General features: G+C 36.4%; 1 protein-coding gene across 3 annotated transcripts in view; it reads left to right on the top strand.

Annotated features, from left to right (window-relative positions):
* BANK1 (B cell scaffold protein with ankyrin repeats 1) overlaps nucleotides 1–17,208 on the top strand; it is a 306,359-nt gene that overhangs the window by 83,487 nt on the left and 205,664 nt on the right. For all 3 annotated transcript variants that reach the window (XM_045987184.1, XM_045987189.1, XM_045987175.1), the window contains exons 3-4: nucleotides 1,172–1,326; nucleotides 9,974–10,112. In XM_045987184.1, the coding sequence (XP_045843140.1) occupies nucleotides 1,172–1,326; nucleotides 9,974–10,112 (294 nt within the window). The remainder of the gene's footprint in view (nucleotides 1–1,171; nucleotides 1,327–9,973; nucleotides 10,113–17,208) is intronic.

The raw sequence follows: 17,208 nt of genomic DNA, 5'->3' as shown, positions 1-17,208 counted from the left end.
ACACCAAGATTTTTATACAGTGTCAGGGCAGTTTCTAGCTGTCAGGGGCTGTTTTCCTTTTTTTCCAGTTCTCCTCCTTGTGGATTTGAGGGATACTTTTGGAGCTGACCTAAGTTTATACATGTGATCTAGTTGTTAGAGACTTGGTTTCAGCCTCATTGGTCTGTACGCTAATGAGGTGCTTTAAGCTTTGAAACATTGAATAATGAAACAGTTAGCCATTATCCTTAACACTTTTTTTTTCTTCAGTTTTTCTCAATAGAGAAAAATGTTTTAACAATTGAGACCAAATGCTAAATTACTAAGTGTTAAAACAAAAAGAAATCAAGTATTCTTTTCCCTTGAGATTCAAAACTCATATTAACATATTTCACTGTTCTTAGTAATACTACCATAAAGAAACCCAGCCTATTTGATATAGAACAAACATAATTTTCACAGAGCATATAAACATTTGAATGAACATTAATATTTACTACTAAACCAGTGTTGTATAGAAATACCAATTTATTTAGTGATGCTTGCCAGTTGTGCTTTTTGTTTTTAAAAATTAGAAATATATTTAAAGAGTAAATAATTATTCTGATTTAAAATAAAATAAATTGGGGCACCTGGGTGGCTCAGTGGGTTAAAGCCTCTGCCTTCGGCTCAGGTCATGATCTCAGGGTCCTGGGATCGAGCCCCGCATCGGGAGCCTGCTTCCTCCTCTCTCTCTGCCTGCTTCTCTGCCTGCTTGTGATTTCTCTCTGTCAAATAAATAAAATATTAAATAAATAAAATAAAATAAAATAAAATTTCTTAATTACAGTAATGGAAAAGAAAGAGTTTCATTTTTTTCAGGTTTGCTAATTTAATATTAAGAAAAAATATTAAATGGTGGTTAGATTTTTTGGGGAGAAAACCTTAAACCACTAAGTGAATATATATAGTTGGTATAGTTTACTCACTAAGGTTATAATACTAGTTAAATTGTGAAGCATTATTTTAATTATTAACATTCAGTATCTTAAACTCAGTTCTATTGTCCTATATATTATATTAATTATTTAGCAGTTAGTCTTTATAACAATGGTGGAAATAATATAACCTTAGCTATGTTATAATCATGATATATAAAATGATATATATAATCATGATATATATAATCATGAATTCATGAATTTTTCTCTAGATTCTGAAGACTACCTTGAGGTCAACATTCCAACAGGCCTAGGAGTGGAACATTTGGGGGAAATAAGTAAGAGAAAGGAAATTGAAGAATTATCAAAAACTTCAAGAGACACCATACCCCTGGCAATGGTGCTTCCTGCTGAAATTCCATGTGAGGTGAGTAAGATACCTTGTTATTTAAGTGGCTGACTCTATTGTTTTCATAAATACTGCATTTCACTGGAATGTAAGCTCTAACATAGCTGGACACTTTTTTTTACTTTGTTCATGTCTATGTCCTCAGAATCCAGAACAATATCTGGTAACTAGTAGACATTTGATAAATATTTGTCAAATAATTTAATACTGGAGAATATATGAAAGGCTAATTTTATCAGGTGTTATTTGACATGTTGCCAAAAAATATATAATTGCTATATATATGTATCAAGCCACTTTTAAAAAAAGTTGGAGTCATATTAACCAGATCAAGGATTTTATTTTTATAAATGGAAATGCATTCTTGAATAAAAGTGGAAAATACTCATATTCTAGGATCACTGATTTTTCAACTCTTAAACATGTATTAAAGGCCTACATTATTAAGTGGAAATATAAGATCTAGAAGAGATGGTCCTTTCAGGAATAAAAGGGTAATGCAGCAGGGGATGGAGTGTGGATTTCTGAGAAGGACTATATGAATGCATGTCTTCCTCCTAAGTCTTCATTGGAATGAACTACTAAAATGAACATACTGGTAGAACTTGACCTGAAACTGGGTCTATATAATCTCCAGACAATAGAAAGATACTGATCTTCAGTGTCTGTGGTGTTCTTCAGTAGAACAAGCCAAAGATACAGGAGAGCCTTGGAAGTTGCATGAAAGGTCCTTCTAGGAGAACCCAGTGGATTTATGCCACAGGTGACAGGGGCTGCATTTGTCTAGGAGATGTCTTTGGGAAGACACTCTTCTGATTTTGCTGGAACCAGCAGTCCTGTGCAGTTGGGCAAGGTTTAATTCCTTCATCCCCAGACCCCATGCTTAAGCAGAAGAATCATTGTTTTAAGCTAGTATGCTATCAATTCCGGAGAGACAAGAAATTCTTCAGTGCTACCTTAGAGACTCTAAGAAACTAAACTGGTCTGGTTTCCGGGAACCGACACAGGTGACCAGGCTGAGGAAAATTACCACTTACAGGCCTGGAAAATGTGAGGGAGGGCAGGCTAAGCAATCAGAACTGGTGGTTCCTAATGAGTCAGAAACAGTGGAAGAGACAGAAATAAATAGAAAAAACTGTAATCAACAGGAAATGAGAATTATTCTCAAGTAGGTAAAATCAACACAAAAAAGGGGAGAAAAGCCCTCTGGAACTAAACATTACTCACCAAGAACTCTGCAATGAGTCTGCATAGCTGCTCTGAACAAAACCTACAACAGTAAATTTGGAAGAATGTAAAACCTTCCCCCACTATTAAATTTGCCAAGAAATTGAAGTGTAAAAATTAAACCCCACTATCCTCCAGGCTGAGAAGCTCACTCAGATGGTTGGGTAGGATCAGGTTTCTTTTAATAGCAGAATCATGGGCTGTCTTTTATTGACATGGATACAATTCTTTCAGACCCTTGGAAGTTAAATTATTTCAATTTCACATCTCTCTTAAGTACCCCACTTTTTAAGAGTTGGAAGGTCATTCAAGATTATTTTAGTGTCAGCCACATGCATTAAAAAATTCAAAATAAACTGATCCCTGGATGAAAAATAGTTATCCCAGTCAAAATCTTGTGTTCCCAGAACCTAGATCTTAGTGCACTCTGAGTCTGTGTAACAATGGCTAAGTACCAAAGGAAAAATCATTTGTATCCAAATGAGTGAAGATCATTTTTCAGAGTTGCCAAGATAACTTTCAGTCTATGTCAGCTGTCTGAAAGCAAAACCCATGAGTTTACTCATTTCTGATACCTCTTCTAATTAATGGGTGAGTAAAGATCACTGAAGAATAGGACCTTGCCTCCCCATAAGTGAGACTTGAGACTTAGTCATGTCTTACAAAATCTAGACATTTAGCATACTAACTTTGCCAGTCATCGGGTCTTCAATGATACATGCCTCTTCTACACCCAGCACCTTCGAAATCTAGTAAGTTCCCTTACAGTTTTCTGTTGGTATCATGCTAGCACTGAGCTGGGTAGGAGTTCTATATAGTGACATGACTTTCATTCTCTCTAAGGGGGAGTTAATCTGCCTCTTGCTATAAAATTGCTTGGATCTGGACCTGCCTCTTAGAGAAGTTCCCTCCCTGTTCCCTAATCTGTTCTGAAGAATTGACATTACCTGGGGCAGCAGGTAAAGTTGCTACTGCTTTTGAGCCAGGAGCATGGAAGTATTGATCCTTCCACCTATTCATCTTGCCCAGACTCGATGCTTTCCTAGGTCTTGATAATGTTGTGCCACTCTAAAAGCAGAGGGAATATATTTTCTTCAACATTGTTTTTCATGTGCTAGTGAAGATATGCTTCAGATGTTCTTTTCATGTAAGTTATTCCCTGTCTCTTTGAGAACTACCTGGATAAGTCTTAACAGCTTAAATCTGCTACTTAATTTGACCTCTTCTTTTATCTTTTCTAGGATTAGCATTCTTTGCCATGTTTTAGTGTCTTCATTTTTTTTTTATTATGAGCCAGCACATTTGTTTTTCTAGCATATTCCTTTTGATTTTTCTTGTGTAGTAACTGATCATGAGAAATAGAAAGTCAATGAGTTCTAGGCCTGCCAAACACATTCATGTAAAAATGAGTCTGTTCCAACTTTATGTCGCATTGAGAAATCCACCTGGGAGGCATTCTTCCACTGGAATAACATCTAAACCAGAACTGGACCTGCTCTATTTACCAGCTTCTCTGTGCTGTGTATTACTACAAAGTCAAGGCAACCCACGGAATGGGAGAAGGTATTCGCAAATGACACTACAGACAAAGGGCTAATATCCAAGATCTATAAAGAACTCTTCAAACTCAACAGTCAAAAAACAGATAATCATGTCAAAAAATGGGCAAAAGACATGAACAGACACTTCTCCAATGAAGACATACAAATGGCTAACAGACACATGAAGAAATGTTCATCATCATTAGCCATCAGGGAGATTCAAATCAAAACCACATTGAAATATAATTGGTGTAATTGAGATTACACCAGTTAGAATGGCCAAAATTAGCAAAGTCCTAACTTCTATAATTTCTCTGGCAAATTCCCTCAGAGTGGTAGTTCTCATCTGGGAGTAATTTTGTCCTCATTCCCCGAGAAGGTATTTGGCAAAGGCTGCAGACAGTTTTGGTTGTCGTAAGTGGGGGATTGCTACTGGCATCTGGTGGGTAGAAGGTACAGATACTGTTTAACATCCTATCCTACTAGGATAGTCCCCACAACAATGAATTCTCTGGTCTGAAATGTCGATAGTGCCAAGGCTAAATAATAGGTTACCTTCAAATCACCTAATAATGGCATCAAGAATTTAGCACCTCTTCAGAGGCTTCTCTGCAATCCACCGACTATTCTCTAATCACTTGTTAGAGCCACACAATCCATAAGCGGAGAACCTAATCGCTTTTTTTTTTATGGATGTTACCTGTAGCTTTAAAATCCTCTTAATGTTTTCTTCAGTGGGCCCTGTTGGAAGTACAGTAGCTTGCTTCCTGATGCCTCCTCCCTCTTATGTTTTTTCTCCAGGCCCTGGCCACAGGTGCAGTAATGGCTTCACTATTTCCTCTTCAGGAACACCATCCTTAGAAGCAGTTAGGAGTGAGCTTCTTTTCTTCATTTTGTTTTATCTGTATAGGCAGTTCTGCCATCTATCATTGCTCCTTCCTTTTGATAGGAATCTGTCTATCACAATATCAGTTTTTCTCCTGCCCCCCAGAATCTTTTACTTCCTCGAGTTTAATTAACTAATATGTCTCTATTTTTATGTTATTCTCCCACTGCTGCTTTTTCTGATGATAAGACTGAAACAGTTTGAAAACCAGTCCAGTCACTTGTTGACTTCTTGAGCAAATTTAATTCTCGAAGTTACGGTTTAACCTTGAAAGACCTTTTTAGGGACTTTATCAACATTTGGATGTATATTAATTTCATTGAATTGTCTTTGTATCTGATTCCCAGAACATGGCATATTCCCTACAAAAGGCATTCATTTTATTTGACCTGTTCCTTGACAGATCTCTGTAGCTACTACTGTAATGTGAGTCTCCAAACCCATAGTGCACACCTGATTATGTAGCCAACAAATCTAGAGAAACCCTTAGACTATATGCAGGGGTGTGATTCTGAAGGACCCATGGAAAAATCATGGGACTCTCAGAGATTACCTCCTACCCATTTGTTCCTTGGCCCTAGAGACAGTTTGAAATAATATACAGAAACTAACACCACTGCCCACTGATTTCTCATACCAAATCACAGACTAGTTCTTTTTTTTTTAATTTTATCTTATTTTTTCAGTGTTCAAAGATTCATTGTTAATGCACCACACTCAGTACTCCATGCAATACATGCCCTTCTTAATGCCTACCAGCAGGCTCACCTATTCCCCCCATCCCCCATCCCCTCCAAAGCCCCCAGTTTGTTTCTCAGAGACCACAGTCTCTCATGATTTGTCTCCTCCTCCAATTTCCCCCAATTCACTTTCCTTTCCTTCTCCTAATGTCCTCCATGTTATACCTTATACTCCACAAGTAAGCGAAACTGTATGATAATTGACTCTCTCTGCCCGACTTATTTGACTCAGCATAATCTCCTCTAGTCCCATCCATATTGATACAGAAGTTGGATATTCATCCTTTCTGATGGAGGCGTAATATTCCATTGTATATATGGACTATATCTTCCTTATCCATTTGTCTGTTGAAGGGCATCTTGGCTCTTTCCACAGTTTGGCCGTCTTGGTAACCAACCTTAACTTAAAATCTGATCCTGTGGCTTCACTGAAAAATACAGGTAAAGCTACAAAAGATTATTGTGTGTATCAGTGCCTAAAATCTATGTTGTAAAGGGCTACCTCTTTGGTGGTAAGGTTTTACAGTGACTGAAAGACATCTTTTCCCTTTAACCATGTGACTCTCAAACTAAGCTGTATATAGGGTCAATTAGGGGAGGTTTAAGCAAGATAATGCCTGGAGGTGCCTGGATGTCTCAGTCTGTTAAGTGGCTGCCTTCATTTCAGGTTATAATCCCAGGGTACTGGGATCAAACCCCACATTAGACTCTCTGCTCAGTGGAGAGCCTGCTTCTCCCTCTCCCTCTGCCTGCTGCTTCCCCTGTTTGTGCTCACTCTCTTGCGCTCTCTCTCAAAGAAATTATATATATATATTTTTTAATATACGTATATATTAAAAATGCCTGAATCCTATCCCCGAAGATTCAGATATAAACACTGTGGGTTATGGCCTGGATATTGGCAGTTCTAAAAGCTTTCCAGGTAATCCTGGAGGTGAGAATTAACAGCCAAATTTGGAACAATTGCCAGAACCTAATCCTCGCTGTGCTATCATGGGTCAGATAGAGGTCAGCTGTAGGAATCTGTACAGTTCTGGTTTAATAAAACCCATGGAACTGTGATTGTTAACCTCATGCCTATTAAAGTAAGCATGGATACATGAAAAGAGCCATTGGTCTGTGCACAAAAGTCATGATGATCCACTGGGATAAAAATCCTTTGTTGCCTGCATATAATATATCCTTAAAGCCTAAAGACAACAACCCTAGCAGAACCAGAAACTTCACCATCTGTGTGTCATATTATAGACCAAGTTCTAGTTCTTTTGTTTAGGTCTCAAGCTTTGTGACCAATGTCACAAAACCTTAGACTTTGGAAGTGATGATTATCAGAATTCTTTCTGTCTCTGAATATTCAGAACCAAATAAGGGATAAACAGATGAGTCAGAACGATTGAGAGCAAAATAGCAGCTTCATAACTGATAAAACCAAATTTATGATTATTTGAGTGTCTATTACTTTCTCTATTCAATTAAATGTACCCACACAATTATATTTTTAATTAACATGTTCATAATAGTTAAGGACAAGGCTGGATAATGCAGGCCTTCCTTCCTAGAGCAGGCCATTTCCTCTGTGGAGATGCAGGAAACAGATGAAGCTGTGAGTCCTGAGGAGTGTAAGGAGCAGAGTTGGGCATGTTGAGTTTTAAAATGTCGTGTTTTAACAGGCTTATTCCATCTAAATTTTAAAAATATGTACAGATTGTCTCCTATGTATGTAATTCTTGCAAGATGCCACAAATACATGAAAAAAAATAAAAAAATACTTCAGGATTTGAAAATCTAGCTGGGAAGCCAAGACAAAGACACGAATAACTAATTAAGAGCAGAGGACATGACTTAGGAAAGAGGAGTATGGGTGTAAAATGTTCCACAATTCCTTTGAAAGTTATTATGGGCTGAAGTTTAGGGAGGATTTATGGAGCTTATGAAACCCGAGTCAGACCTTGACAGAGAGGAGACGTGTAGAGAGACGGACGGAGAGTAGGAAATAAATGGCATGCCAACATTATGTACAAATAGACCTGGTGCAAAATGAAAATGTAGAGGCCCTTGTTCAAATTAATAAGCACTTTAAGGCAGTGACAGCAGAACATTAAACCAAGTGCAGGGCCTTCTAAGTAGAGGGCCTGTGTAACTGCACAGGTCATACACCCATGAAGCTGGCCCTGGGTACAAATGCAGATGTCAGTGCCTCATTTGGGGTGGTCAGTATGCTTGTCTTTTATTTAAAACTGTCCTTTGGAAATGTTTCGAAGGTGGAGTCCTGCCCTTTATTAAGGCGGGAATCTGATGCATAAGAAGCAGCCTGTGTGAGCCTTCCTAAATGAGAATAGTTAGCTAGGTGAATAAAACATTGAGAGAGCTTGCTTAGGCTTACTAAGTTTGGGAGGGGAGGGGTCAAAGTTAAACAAGACATGGCATACCTATGAAAGAGAGCTCTGAAGAACTTTGAAGCAGAGGATCTTGGGGATCTGGGCCAAAGTCAATAGAAGTCATTAAAGACTTGGAATAAGGTGACAGATGTGAGCAACAAAGGAACTAAAAAAACTGAACTAAACATGAGGTCCTGTGAAAAGGAGGTGTCAGATGTGAGGAACAAAAGGGGCTCACATTCCTGACCTCAGAGGTCACATGAAGCAGTGTCCTGGTGAGGCATAGGGAAAGAAACAGGGAGACATTCTTGACATGTGGGAATGTGTGTTAGCTGGAATAGTGGCATCTTTCCTCCATTTGCAATGTAATTGATGAGGAGAAATTTAGTTTAAAATATCCTTCAGACAAATATTTGGGAGCACTAGACTCTGGTGGAAAAATTCCTGAAGTGGAAGTATGTCAGCTGAACCAGTTCTGTGACATCAGCATATTCATAGAGACCCTTTAGTACAGATCATTAAAGATACAAGTTTTATCTGTAGGTGATTTATGCTTAGAGAGATAACTTTTAAATAAGAGAACTTTGAAGTTAATGACTCTTGGGTAAACACAGTTTTGTATATAAATGAGTATATAAATGAGGTTTCTGTTTATTTTGTGAGAGACTGAAATTTAGTTTGACTTTGAAGGTGATATTTATGTTTATACATAAAAATGGTATTTTCATTTTGGTCATTTTGAAGGGTTAAACAGCACAATGTAGAGTATAGATTTTTGATTTAGATAGTTCTGATTAATCCTCGGAATGTAACTCTCTGTATTAGCTACCCTAGTCTTAAAAGAGAAAACTAATAGCCTTCCATTTTTGTTTCTGTGTGTGTATATTTTGATTAGGATTAAAGGAAATATCCTTCTATTAAAAGTGCTTCACATAATTCCAAGTATAACATAGATGCTTAACAAATATTTATTCCTTCTTTTTCTCTGTATTAATGTCAATCTTTTTATCCCTAATTACTTTCTCTGGATTTTTTTCCAAAGGAGTTTTCAAAAACTTTTTTGCTTTATGTATAGAGATTTAGCTTTTTGACCCTGATAAAATCTTGATACTTTTAGATTTATAACCTTTATCAACTCAATAACCCTCACAGATACTCATCACAAATAAAGAGTAACCAGAGAACCTCTGTTAGGTAAGATTTAAAACTATTGGATGTTTAAAATATTGGACATTAAAACTCATATCTGAAATATTAAGAGATGGGGATGCCTGGGTGGTTCAGTTGGTTGGGCCGCTGCCTTTGGCTCAGGTCATGATCCAAGGTCCTGGGATCGAGTCCCACATCTGGCTCCTTGTCCAGCAGGGAGTCTGCTTCTCTCTGCCTCTGCCTGCCACTCTGCCTGCTTGTGCTCTCTCTCTGACAAATAAATAAATAAAATCTTAAAAGATCCTAGAGCTAAACTTATTCAACCCTCTCGTTTATAGATAAATGTACCAAATTCTAGAAGAGTGAAGGAAAAAATATTTTAGGAAAAAAACGATTTGGTTGCAAATTACTGTTCCCTGGAGGTCTGTGAAGTGATGCTTATTACCCTGAGAGAGGGAGCCTAAAGGACAGGGAAGGCTTAAGACAAAAAGAGAGCAACTATGTCCTCACTGTTTTTTCAGTTGCCAAAAATGGGAATGAAGACAAAATAGACACCAAGTTGATAAAGTTAAAATGTAGTAAGAATCACATTTACGTATTTTATTTCTGAATATAATTGAAAATATGGACATGGTGGAAGACAATTATCATGCTCAGATTCTATCATTAATAAATATAATGTGTTCTTTTGGTTAATGTAAACCTTTTCAAGACCCTAATTGGGCAATATTTTTTATCTTACAGAATCCTGGTGAAATATTTATTATTTTGAGAGATGAAATCATTGGCGATACTGTGGAGGTTGAATTTACAACGAATAGTAAATGCATTAGGACACGGCCAACCCGTTGGAATAAGACAATCTGGTGTATGAAAGCTTTAGGTAAGAAAATTTTTTATGCATTGATAAATATAAAACATCATCCTGAGTTTCTTTCAATAAATTTATGATAAATGGTTTCACTTCCTTACAGAAACTAAGATTGTTCTGCAGGTGCTTCCTGTGTGTAGCTTTCACATACCCAAGGTGGTTATTAGTAATCTGGATTCCCAAAAGTATGAATGTGTAAATTATGAGAAATTAGCTTGTGGACCATGTGGTAAAATGACTGCCTGCAATAGCATATCGTTTTAAATATGTCAGGAGAGAGGCCTTTGATGCATATTAAATATGGAACTAAAACTATATGCTTTATTCTAATAGGATTAATGAACATTTGGATTTTTGTTCATGAATGTTATCCTTTCCTTTTTTTTCTTTTTTCTTTTCTTTTTTTTTCTTTTTGCCAAGCTCATGAATTTGGATGCTTTGGAAAGCATAATTCTTTTTCGCTATTTGTCATCATGGTACCATTTCTATATACAATCTTCCCTCTTTTCCTTATTTAATTTATGAGGTTAACCATTTTATTATCCCTCTTTGCTTGCAGCATGATAATGTAGCAGATTTAAAATTCCAGATAGAATAGCCACACCTGCCACAATAATTGTACTAAAATCACAGCCTACTATGTTAATTTCTGAATGTTTTGATATAAATGTAGGACTACTTGGTTTTTGAATTTATGATATCACTTAACAATCAGAGAATAAAATTACCTTGTGAAACTTCTTAAATGTGAAATTTGTAAAATTTTTTACTAAAAAAAGTACACAATCTTTTTTTTTTAAAGATTTTTTTTATTTATTTATTTATTTAAGAGAGACAGTGAGAGAGGGAATATAAGCAGGGGGCGTGAAGAGGGAGAAGCAGTCTCCCCACTGAGCCGGGAGCCCAATTCAGGACTCAAGTCCAAGACCCTGGGACCATGACCTGAGCCAAAGGCAGATGCTTAACAACTTAGCTACCCAGGCACCCAAAAGTACACAATCTTATTATGAATCTATAAATGTAGTAAAAACATTTAAAATTAAAAACGATGTGAAATTCATCCTGAACTTTTGTTTTTCCTTTTGGAAGGTAGCTATTATGAAGCCCATTTACAGAAGTGAGACGAGAAAGAACTTTGTATATTTTCTTTTTCTCCCCAAAGCTCCTTATTTACTTAGGCCACATTTTAAAATGATTTAATGAACATTAATTTCTAACTAATTAGTTTTCAAGTTTAAACTAAATCTAGTTAGACTAAAATTACTACAGAAAAATCAATATTGCAAATTAAGAAGTACTTAGATAATATTTCCCAAATAGCAAATCGAAGTGTCAAGTAAAATTATTCACATTAAGATTATATGTTCAGGGGCGCCTGGGTGGCTCAGTGGTTTAAGCCACTGCCTTCGGCTCGGGTCATGATCTCAGGGTCCTGGGATCAAGTCCCACGTCGGGCTCTCTGCACTGAAGGGAGCCTGCTTCCCTCTCACTCTCTCTGCCTGCCTCTCTGCCTACTTGTGATCTCTCTCTGTCAAAATTAATAAATAAAATCTTTAAAAAAAAAAAAAAAAGATTATATGTTCAGCTTACCTGTAGCTAAAAGCAATACAAAGAACAAATTATGTCAAAATTCAAATGTTTTTCAAAATGCAATTTAAAGTGAATTCGCTCAGTTGCACTAACCATATTTTAAGTGCTTCATTAGAACATATCCATCCTCTTGGAAAGTTCCTTGAACAGCACAGTATAACAGAGTTCTTTTTTCTCTACACAAGTTGTGGAATAAGAGAGTATCCAGCATGCTCTTTAAAGGCTAGTGATTTGTCCAGAATCTTTAGTGTAGCCAAGGAAGCAATTAACTAGTGGCCAAAAGTTTTTATTCTGTTTGAGCTATTTACTAGGTAAATTTAGACAAGTCCCAATCGTGCCTCAACGTCCTTGTTGATAAAACAACCTCTCTAATTACATTTTAAATACTGATAGACATTTGGAAATAAGAGAGATAAGATACAAGACAACTCTTAAATATCCAGCTGAAGAATAAAGAGTTAATCTTTCCCTCTAGTAATTCCTTTAAACATAAGGAGTGGCTTTTTTGGAATACCTCACCCTCAGCTTCTGGATAGGGTACGATAAGCCATTTAAAAATTTATGGGGGGGGGGGCACCTGGGTGGCTCAGTGGGTTAAGCTCTGCCTTCAGCTCGGGTCGTGATTCCAGGGTCCTGGGATCGAGCCCTGCATCGGGCTCTCTGCTCCTTGGGGAGCCTTTTTCCTCCTCTCTCTCTGCCTGCCTCTCTGCCTATTTGTGAGTTCTGTCTGTCAAATAAATAAATAAAATCTTTAAAAAAATAAAAATAAAAATTATGGGGATCATCTTTCTAAGTATTGTACTCCTTATATTGCATCCTGTCTTCTTTCAGTCCTCTGTTTATATCTCTTGATGTGAAAGCCACCAAATTTGTTCATCCCCCTTCACCCTTGGGGAATCATGTTCAAGAAAGCTCCTAATTCTGTTATCTCATATAATCCCTGAACTCATTGGTGATTTCCAGGGGCAGGAAAGATCTTTATTAATATCCCACATTATCTAATAGAAGTCTATACAGGGGTGCCTGAGTGGCTCAGTCAGTTAGGTGTCTGCCTTTGACTCAGATCATGATCCCGGGGTCCTGGGATCAAGCACTGAATTGGGCTCCCTATTCAGTGGAGAGCCTGCTTCTCTCTCTCCCTCTGCTGCTTCCCCTGCTTGTGCTTTCTCTCTCTCTCTCACTCTGTGTCAAATAAATAAATAAAATCTTTAAAAGAGAGAGAGAGAGAGAGTCTATACAGATTTCAGTCTCTAAAAATTTTTTTCTATACTTCTTTGAATACCAAGTTAAGATGGAAAGATCTAAAATGAAAGAGGAAACATACTAGGGATCCTTCCCCATTATGGATACATCACGTTCAAAAGATGGCCTCCATCTTTCCAGTCTCTTTCTGATGTAGAAAAATTGCTCATATGATTTGATTTCTGATCATCTGGGTCATGATTTAATCAGCCATATTACTCAAAATGTAGTTTTCTTTCTGTAAATACTCTCTTGTGTGATAGCCAGAGCTTCATGTACTAAATCTGGCTGGTATTGAGGACTGGTATGGCAGCTTCACACTATTGTCCCAGAGCAGAATTATTTCTAGTCACCATTCCATAATCCCTAGGGTATAGCCATAATCATCATGTAGCAAGATGGCTTCTAAGACCCTTACTATTACTCCCAAATTTTGAGCAACCTGATAAAACAGTGGTTTTCTAGCACCATCTCTGATCGCAAAAATCAATTCTATGCGTCTCTTCTCTACTTCATATTCAGTGACCTTACCTCGTGTATTAGTCTCCTCTGGCTGCCATAACAAAATTCAACAGACTGGGTGGCTTAAAGGACAGAAATTTATTTTCCTCACATTTCTGCACACTGGAAATCTAAGATCAAGGGGAAAAAAGCTGGTTTTTGGCAAGATCTCTCTCCTTGGCTTGTAGATGGCTACCTTCTTGCTCTGTCTTTATATGGCCTTTTCTCAGTGCATGGCACTTCTGGTGTCTCTTTCTCTTCTTATAAGGATACCAGTCCTATTAGATAAGGGCCATACCTTCTGACTTCAGTGTAACTTTAATTATCTCATTAAAGGTCTTATCTCTAAATACAGTCACCTTGGGGTGTTAGGGCTTCAACATAGGAATTGTGGGGTAGAGGGAACATAATTCAGTCCATAGTCTTTGGTTACTTGAAATCAGCCATGGTGGAAGTGTATACACCACAGAAATTAGCAAAAACTATAAATCACGTCTTTTTTATTTTCTTTTTGGAAAGTCAGTTTATCAACACAACACTGGGATAAAGAAGGCTTTACTAAATTGAGAAGGTTTCTACAAGACACATCTGCTGGTATCCCATTAATCAGAGTTTAATCCCAAGGTTATGTCTAGCTATAAGGAAGAACAGAAAATCTAGTCTTTTTAGTTAGCTAGTCATGTGCCCAGCAAAAAAAATAATTAATGAATGAATTAATTAATTAAAAATCAAGATTCTGTTTCTAAAATGAGAATAAACTTTGGGATAGACAACTAACATTCTCTTTTAGATAATGGTACCTCTTAAAACCAACTAATAATAAAATTAATTAATTAATTAAATTACATAAAATAGAACAATTATTCCTTATTATTCCTTCCTTTCTTTGAAGAGTTTCTTAGTGATTTTAAGTGTGTGTAACTTACTCAACACTGTACTCAACACTGAGGCATGTCACATACTCTAAGACCTACTAACAGTGCTCAGAGCTCTCATATTTTTCACCACCCAACACAACTCTTTGCTGTGTTAATGTTCTTTTTAAATGTATGTTTCTTTCTAATTTTGGTAACAATTCAGAAAAAAATCAAAATTATATTCAAGTACAATTACACCAACCAGTGAAGAAATCTTAAGATGCTCTTTTTCTAAATGGTATCTTTCCCTTCTCACATACTTCCATAGCTTAACCTGATTTTTTTATTTAACAAAATATCCTCGAAATCTGTCTTCTTTTCCTCTCAGATTAATAAATTCATACACTTAATATTTACTTCATTTTCTAAAAAACACACCATTCTAATGGTATCCACAGGTTTATTACTGACAGGAACTGCCTTGTGCTAAAGGAATTCGAAGTTACTCAGGAACTTGCAGTAGTCTCTGCTTATGCCAAAAGCTATAAAAATACATGTGAAGTCTTTAAACTAGAAATACTAACTAATGTTTACCCAGAAGGAAGATGGTATTCCTTTGGTATGTGTAGCTCAGCCAGAAAAATACTTCGCACGGCAGGGGGGCAAACAATTAAAAGTTGAAAGAAATGTAAAAGTACCCACAAAGATATAGAATCTCTTGTTAATTAAGAAACTGTCCTGGATAATGTAAATTATAATTTCATATTTAATTAAAAGAGTTCAAAAAATACTTTATTTAGGGTGTGCCAAATATTATGCTTAACCTACATAGATAAATAACAATAACTGATAAGAAGTTTTTCTAACTATCCTAATTGAGGAGAGCAGTTTTAATATATATTAAATTGTTACCAATTTTTAGGCATGACCAAGGTTTTGAAGCCACCAGTATTTATTTAATAATAAAATAATGTTCTAATCAAAAGAAAACCATATTGGTTTCAGTTCCCATGGAAACACTAAGTGGGTTCATGTAAGGTTTACTATGTGATAAAAGGCTAAAGTTGGTTGATAAAGGAACACAGCTTCGCAGAGAGTGGAAATACAGAAGGCAAACAGCTCTCAAGTTATTGGATTTGTGAAATACGTATTTTTAAAGAATTAATGAAGGTAGTTCTGACTATTCAAAAACACTTTAGATCATGTTTTCCATAAACTGTTTCAGTCTGTTGTCCCTCATCTGGAAGGACAGACCACTTAAATCCCAGAGTCAGTGCAGGTTGACAAAGAATTTTAAATGGCCTGGGCCTTGAGATTTGAAATTTGAGTAGAATTTCTTTTTTGCTGTTGCTCCTCTATAAGTTTGCTTTCTTATGTATCTGTGTTTGATGTGGGCAGGAAGTTCCATCTTACACTATAAGCCTTTTTTCCTCTCCATTGCTGACTCTAATACCCTTGCTTGGTTTGGTGATCTTGACTTATATTTGTGTGTATTTCCAGTGTTAAATGTTACTTCCTGACTTTAGATAGCAAGTAGCAGAATTTACTTTCCTTCTCTTCTGAGTCCTTAAATTAATTGGCTTTTATTTTTATTAAAGAGCTATAAAATGTAGGTACATTAATGACCACACTCAAAATAAAATAATGCTCAAGTGGAACAGGGTGCTGTTTATGAAAAGACCAATTCAACAATACATATTTAAGGAGGGCCTCCCAGCCAGATGAATCCATAAGGAATCTTCCAAGGTCTTGATTTAATAACCAACATTCAACAGATAAGAAAATGTATACAGCAAAGACAGTACTTCAAAGGACATCTCTTAGGAAGATTATTCTAAAATCAACATCATTATCAATAGATCTAATGGTACAAGTTATCAAAAATAAATCAGTTCATTTCCTTTCAAGTTAGATTTTAAAGAATTAGGATATTTTAAGTATCCTATATCAAAGAACTACCAAGCAAATATTCTCATCTTATATCTCTCATGATTCATCACCCAACTTTCTTTCAGAAGGTGATCATCCCATTGCAAACTCTAATCTCTTTTCTGATAAACAAAATCGATATCTTCTTTCAAAATCATCTTTCTAGGAGCGCCTGGGTGGCTCAGTGGGTTAAGTCCCCTGCCTTCGGCCCAGGTCGTGATCTTAGGGTCCTGGGATTGAGCCCCACATCGGGCTCTCTGTTCAGCAGGGAGCCTGCTTCGCCCCCTCTCTCTTCCTGCCTCTCTACAACTTGTGACCTCTGTCTGTCAAATAAATAAATAAAATCTTTTAAAAAAAATCATCTTTCTAAAATCTACCGAAATTTATTTCCTTTGACTAGAGTAACTCCAGAACTCTCTTTACTATATGTGGGCAGCTTCAGCTGATGAGATGTACTTCTGTTGCATTTTCTCTTACATTATCTTCTGGATGGACTTATTTTGGGAGGAGAGAACTTTTATACATATATATTCTTTATAATACAGGTTAGGTGTCTAGTCAAGCAATATGGAAAGAGAAAATTACAGCTTCTTGATCTACTTAAGCTTAAGATTGCTTTTGTTAGCTTTAAATCTCTCTGAGCAAAATTATAAGAGGTCCTTTAATCTCTTCAGGAGATAAAGTAAAATTAATGCTTAAACCTTAGAAACTTTTAAATATTCAAAGCTTTATCAGGTGCCTGAGGTTAGAACCGGTTTTTATGATCTTGTACCAAATGGCTTATAATCCAACCCCCAGATGTCTGGGTAACAGTTTTCCAGGAGAATTTGGGAAATATCTCCATAACAGAGAGTCAGAATTTTTTAAAGCAAATGGATTTCAAGGTTTAATTTTGTTTACTTTTGTTACAATAAAACAAAATAACTTTCTTACTGAAATGATTTTTTTATTGTTATTCCTTCATATCGATCCCAAAATTCTTAGGAAAC

This window comes from Meles meles, chromosome 2 (assembly GCF_922984935.1).
Source record: "Meles meles chromosome 2, mMelMel3.1 paternal haplotype, whole genome shotgun sequence".
In the NCBI taxonomy this organism is placed as follows: Eukaryota; Metazoa; Chordata; class Mammalia; order Carnivora; family Mustelidae; genus Meles; species Meles meles.
This window is presented reverse-complemented; position numbering and strand designations above follow the sequence as displayed.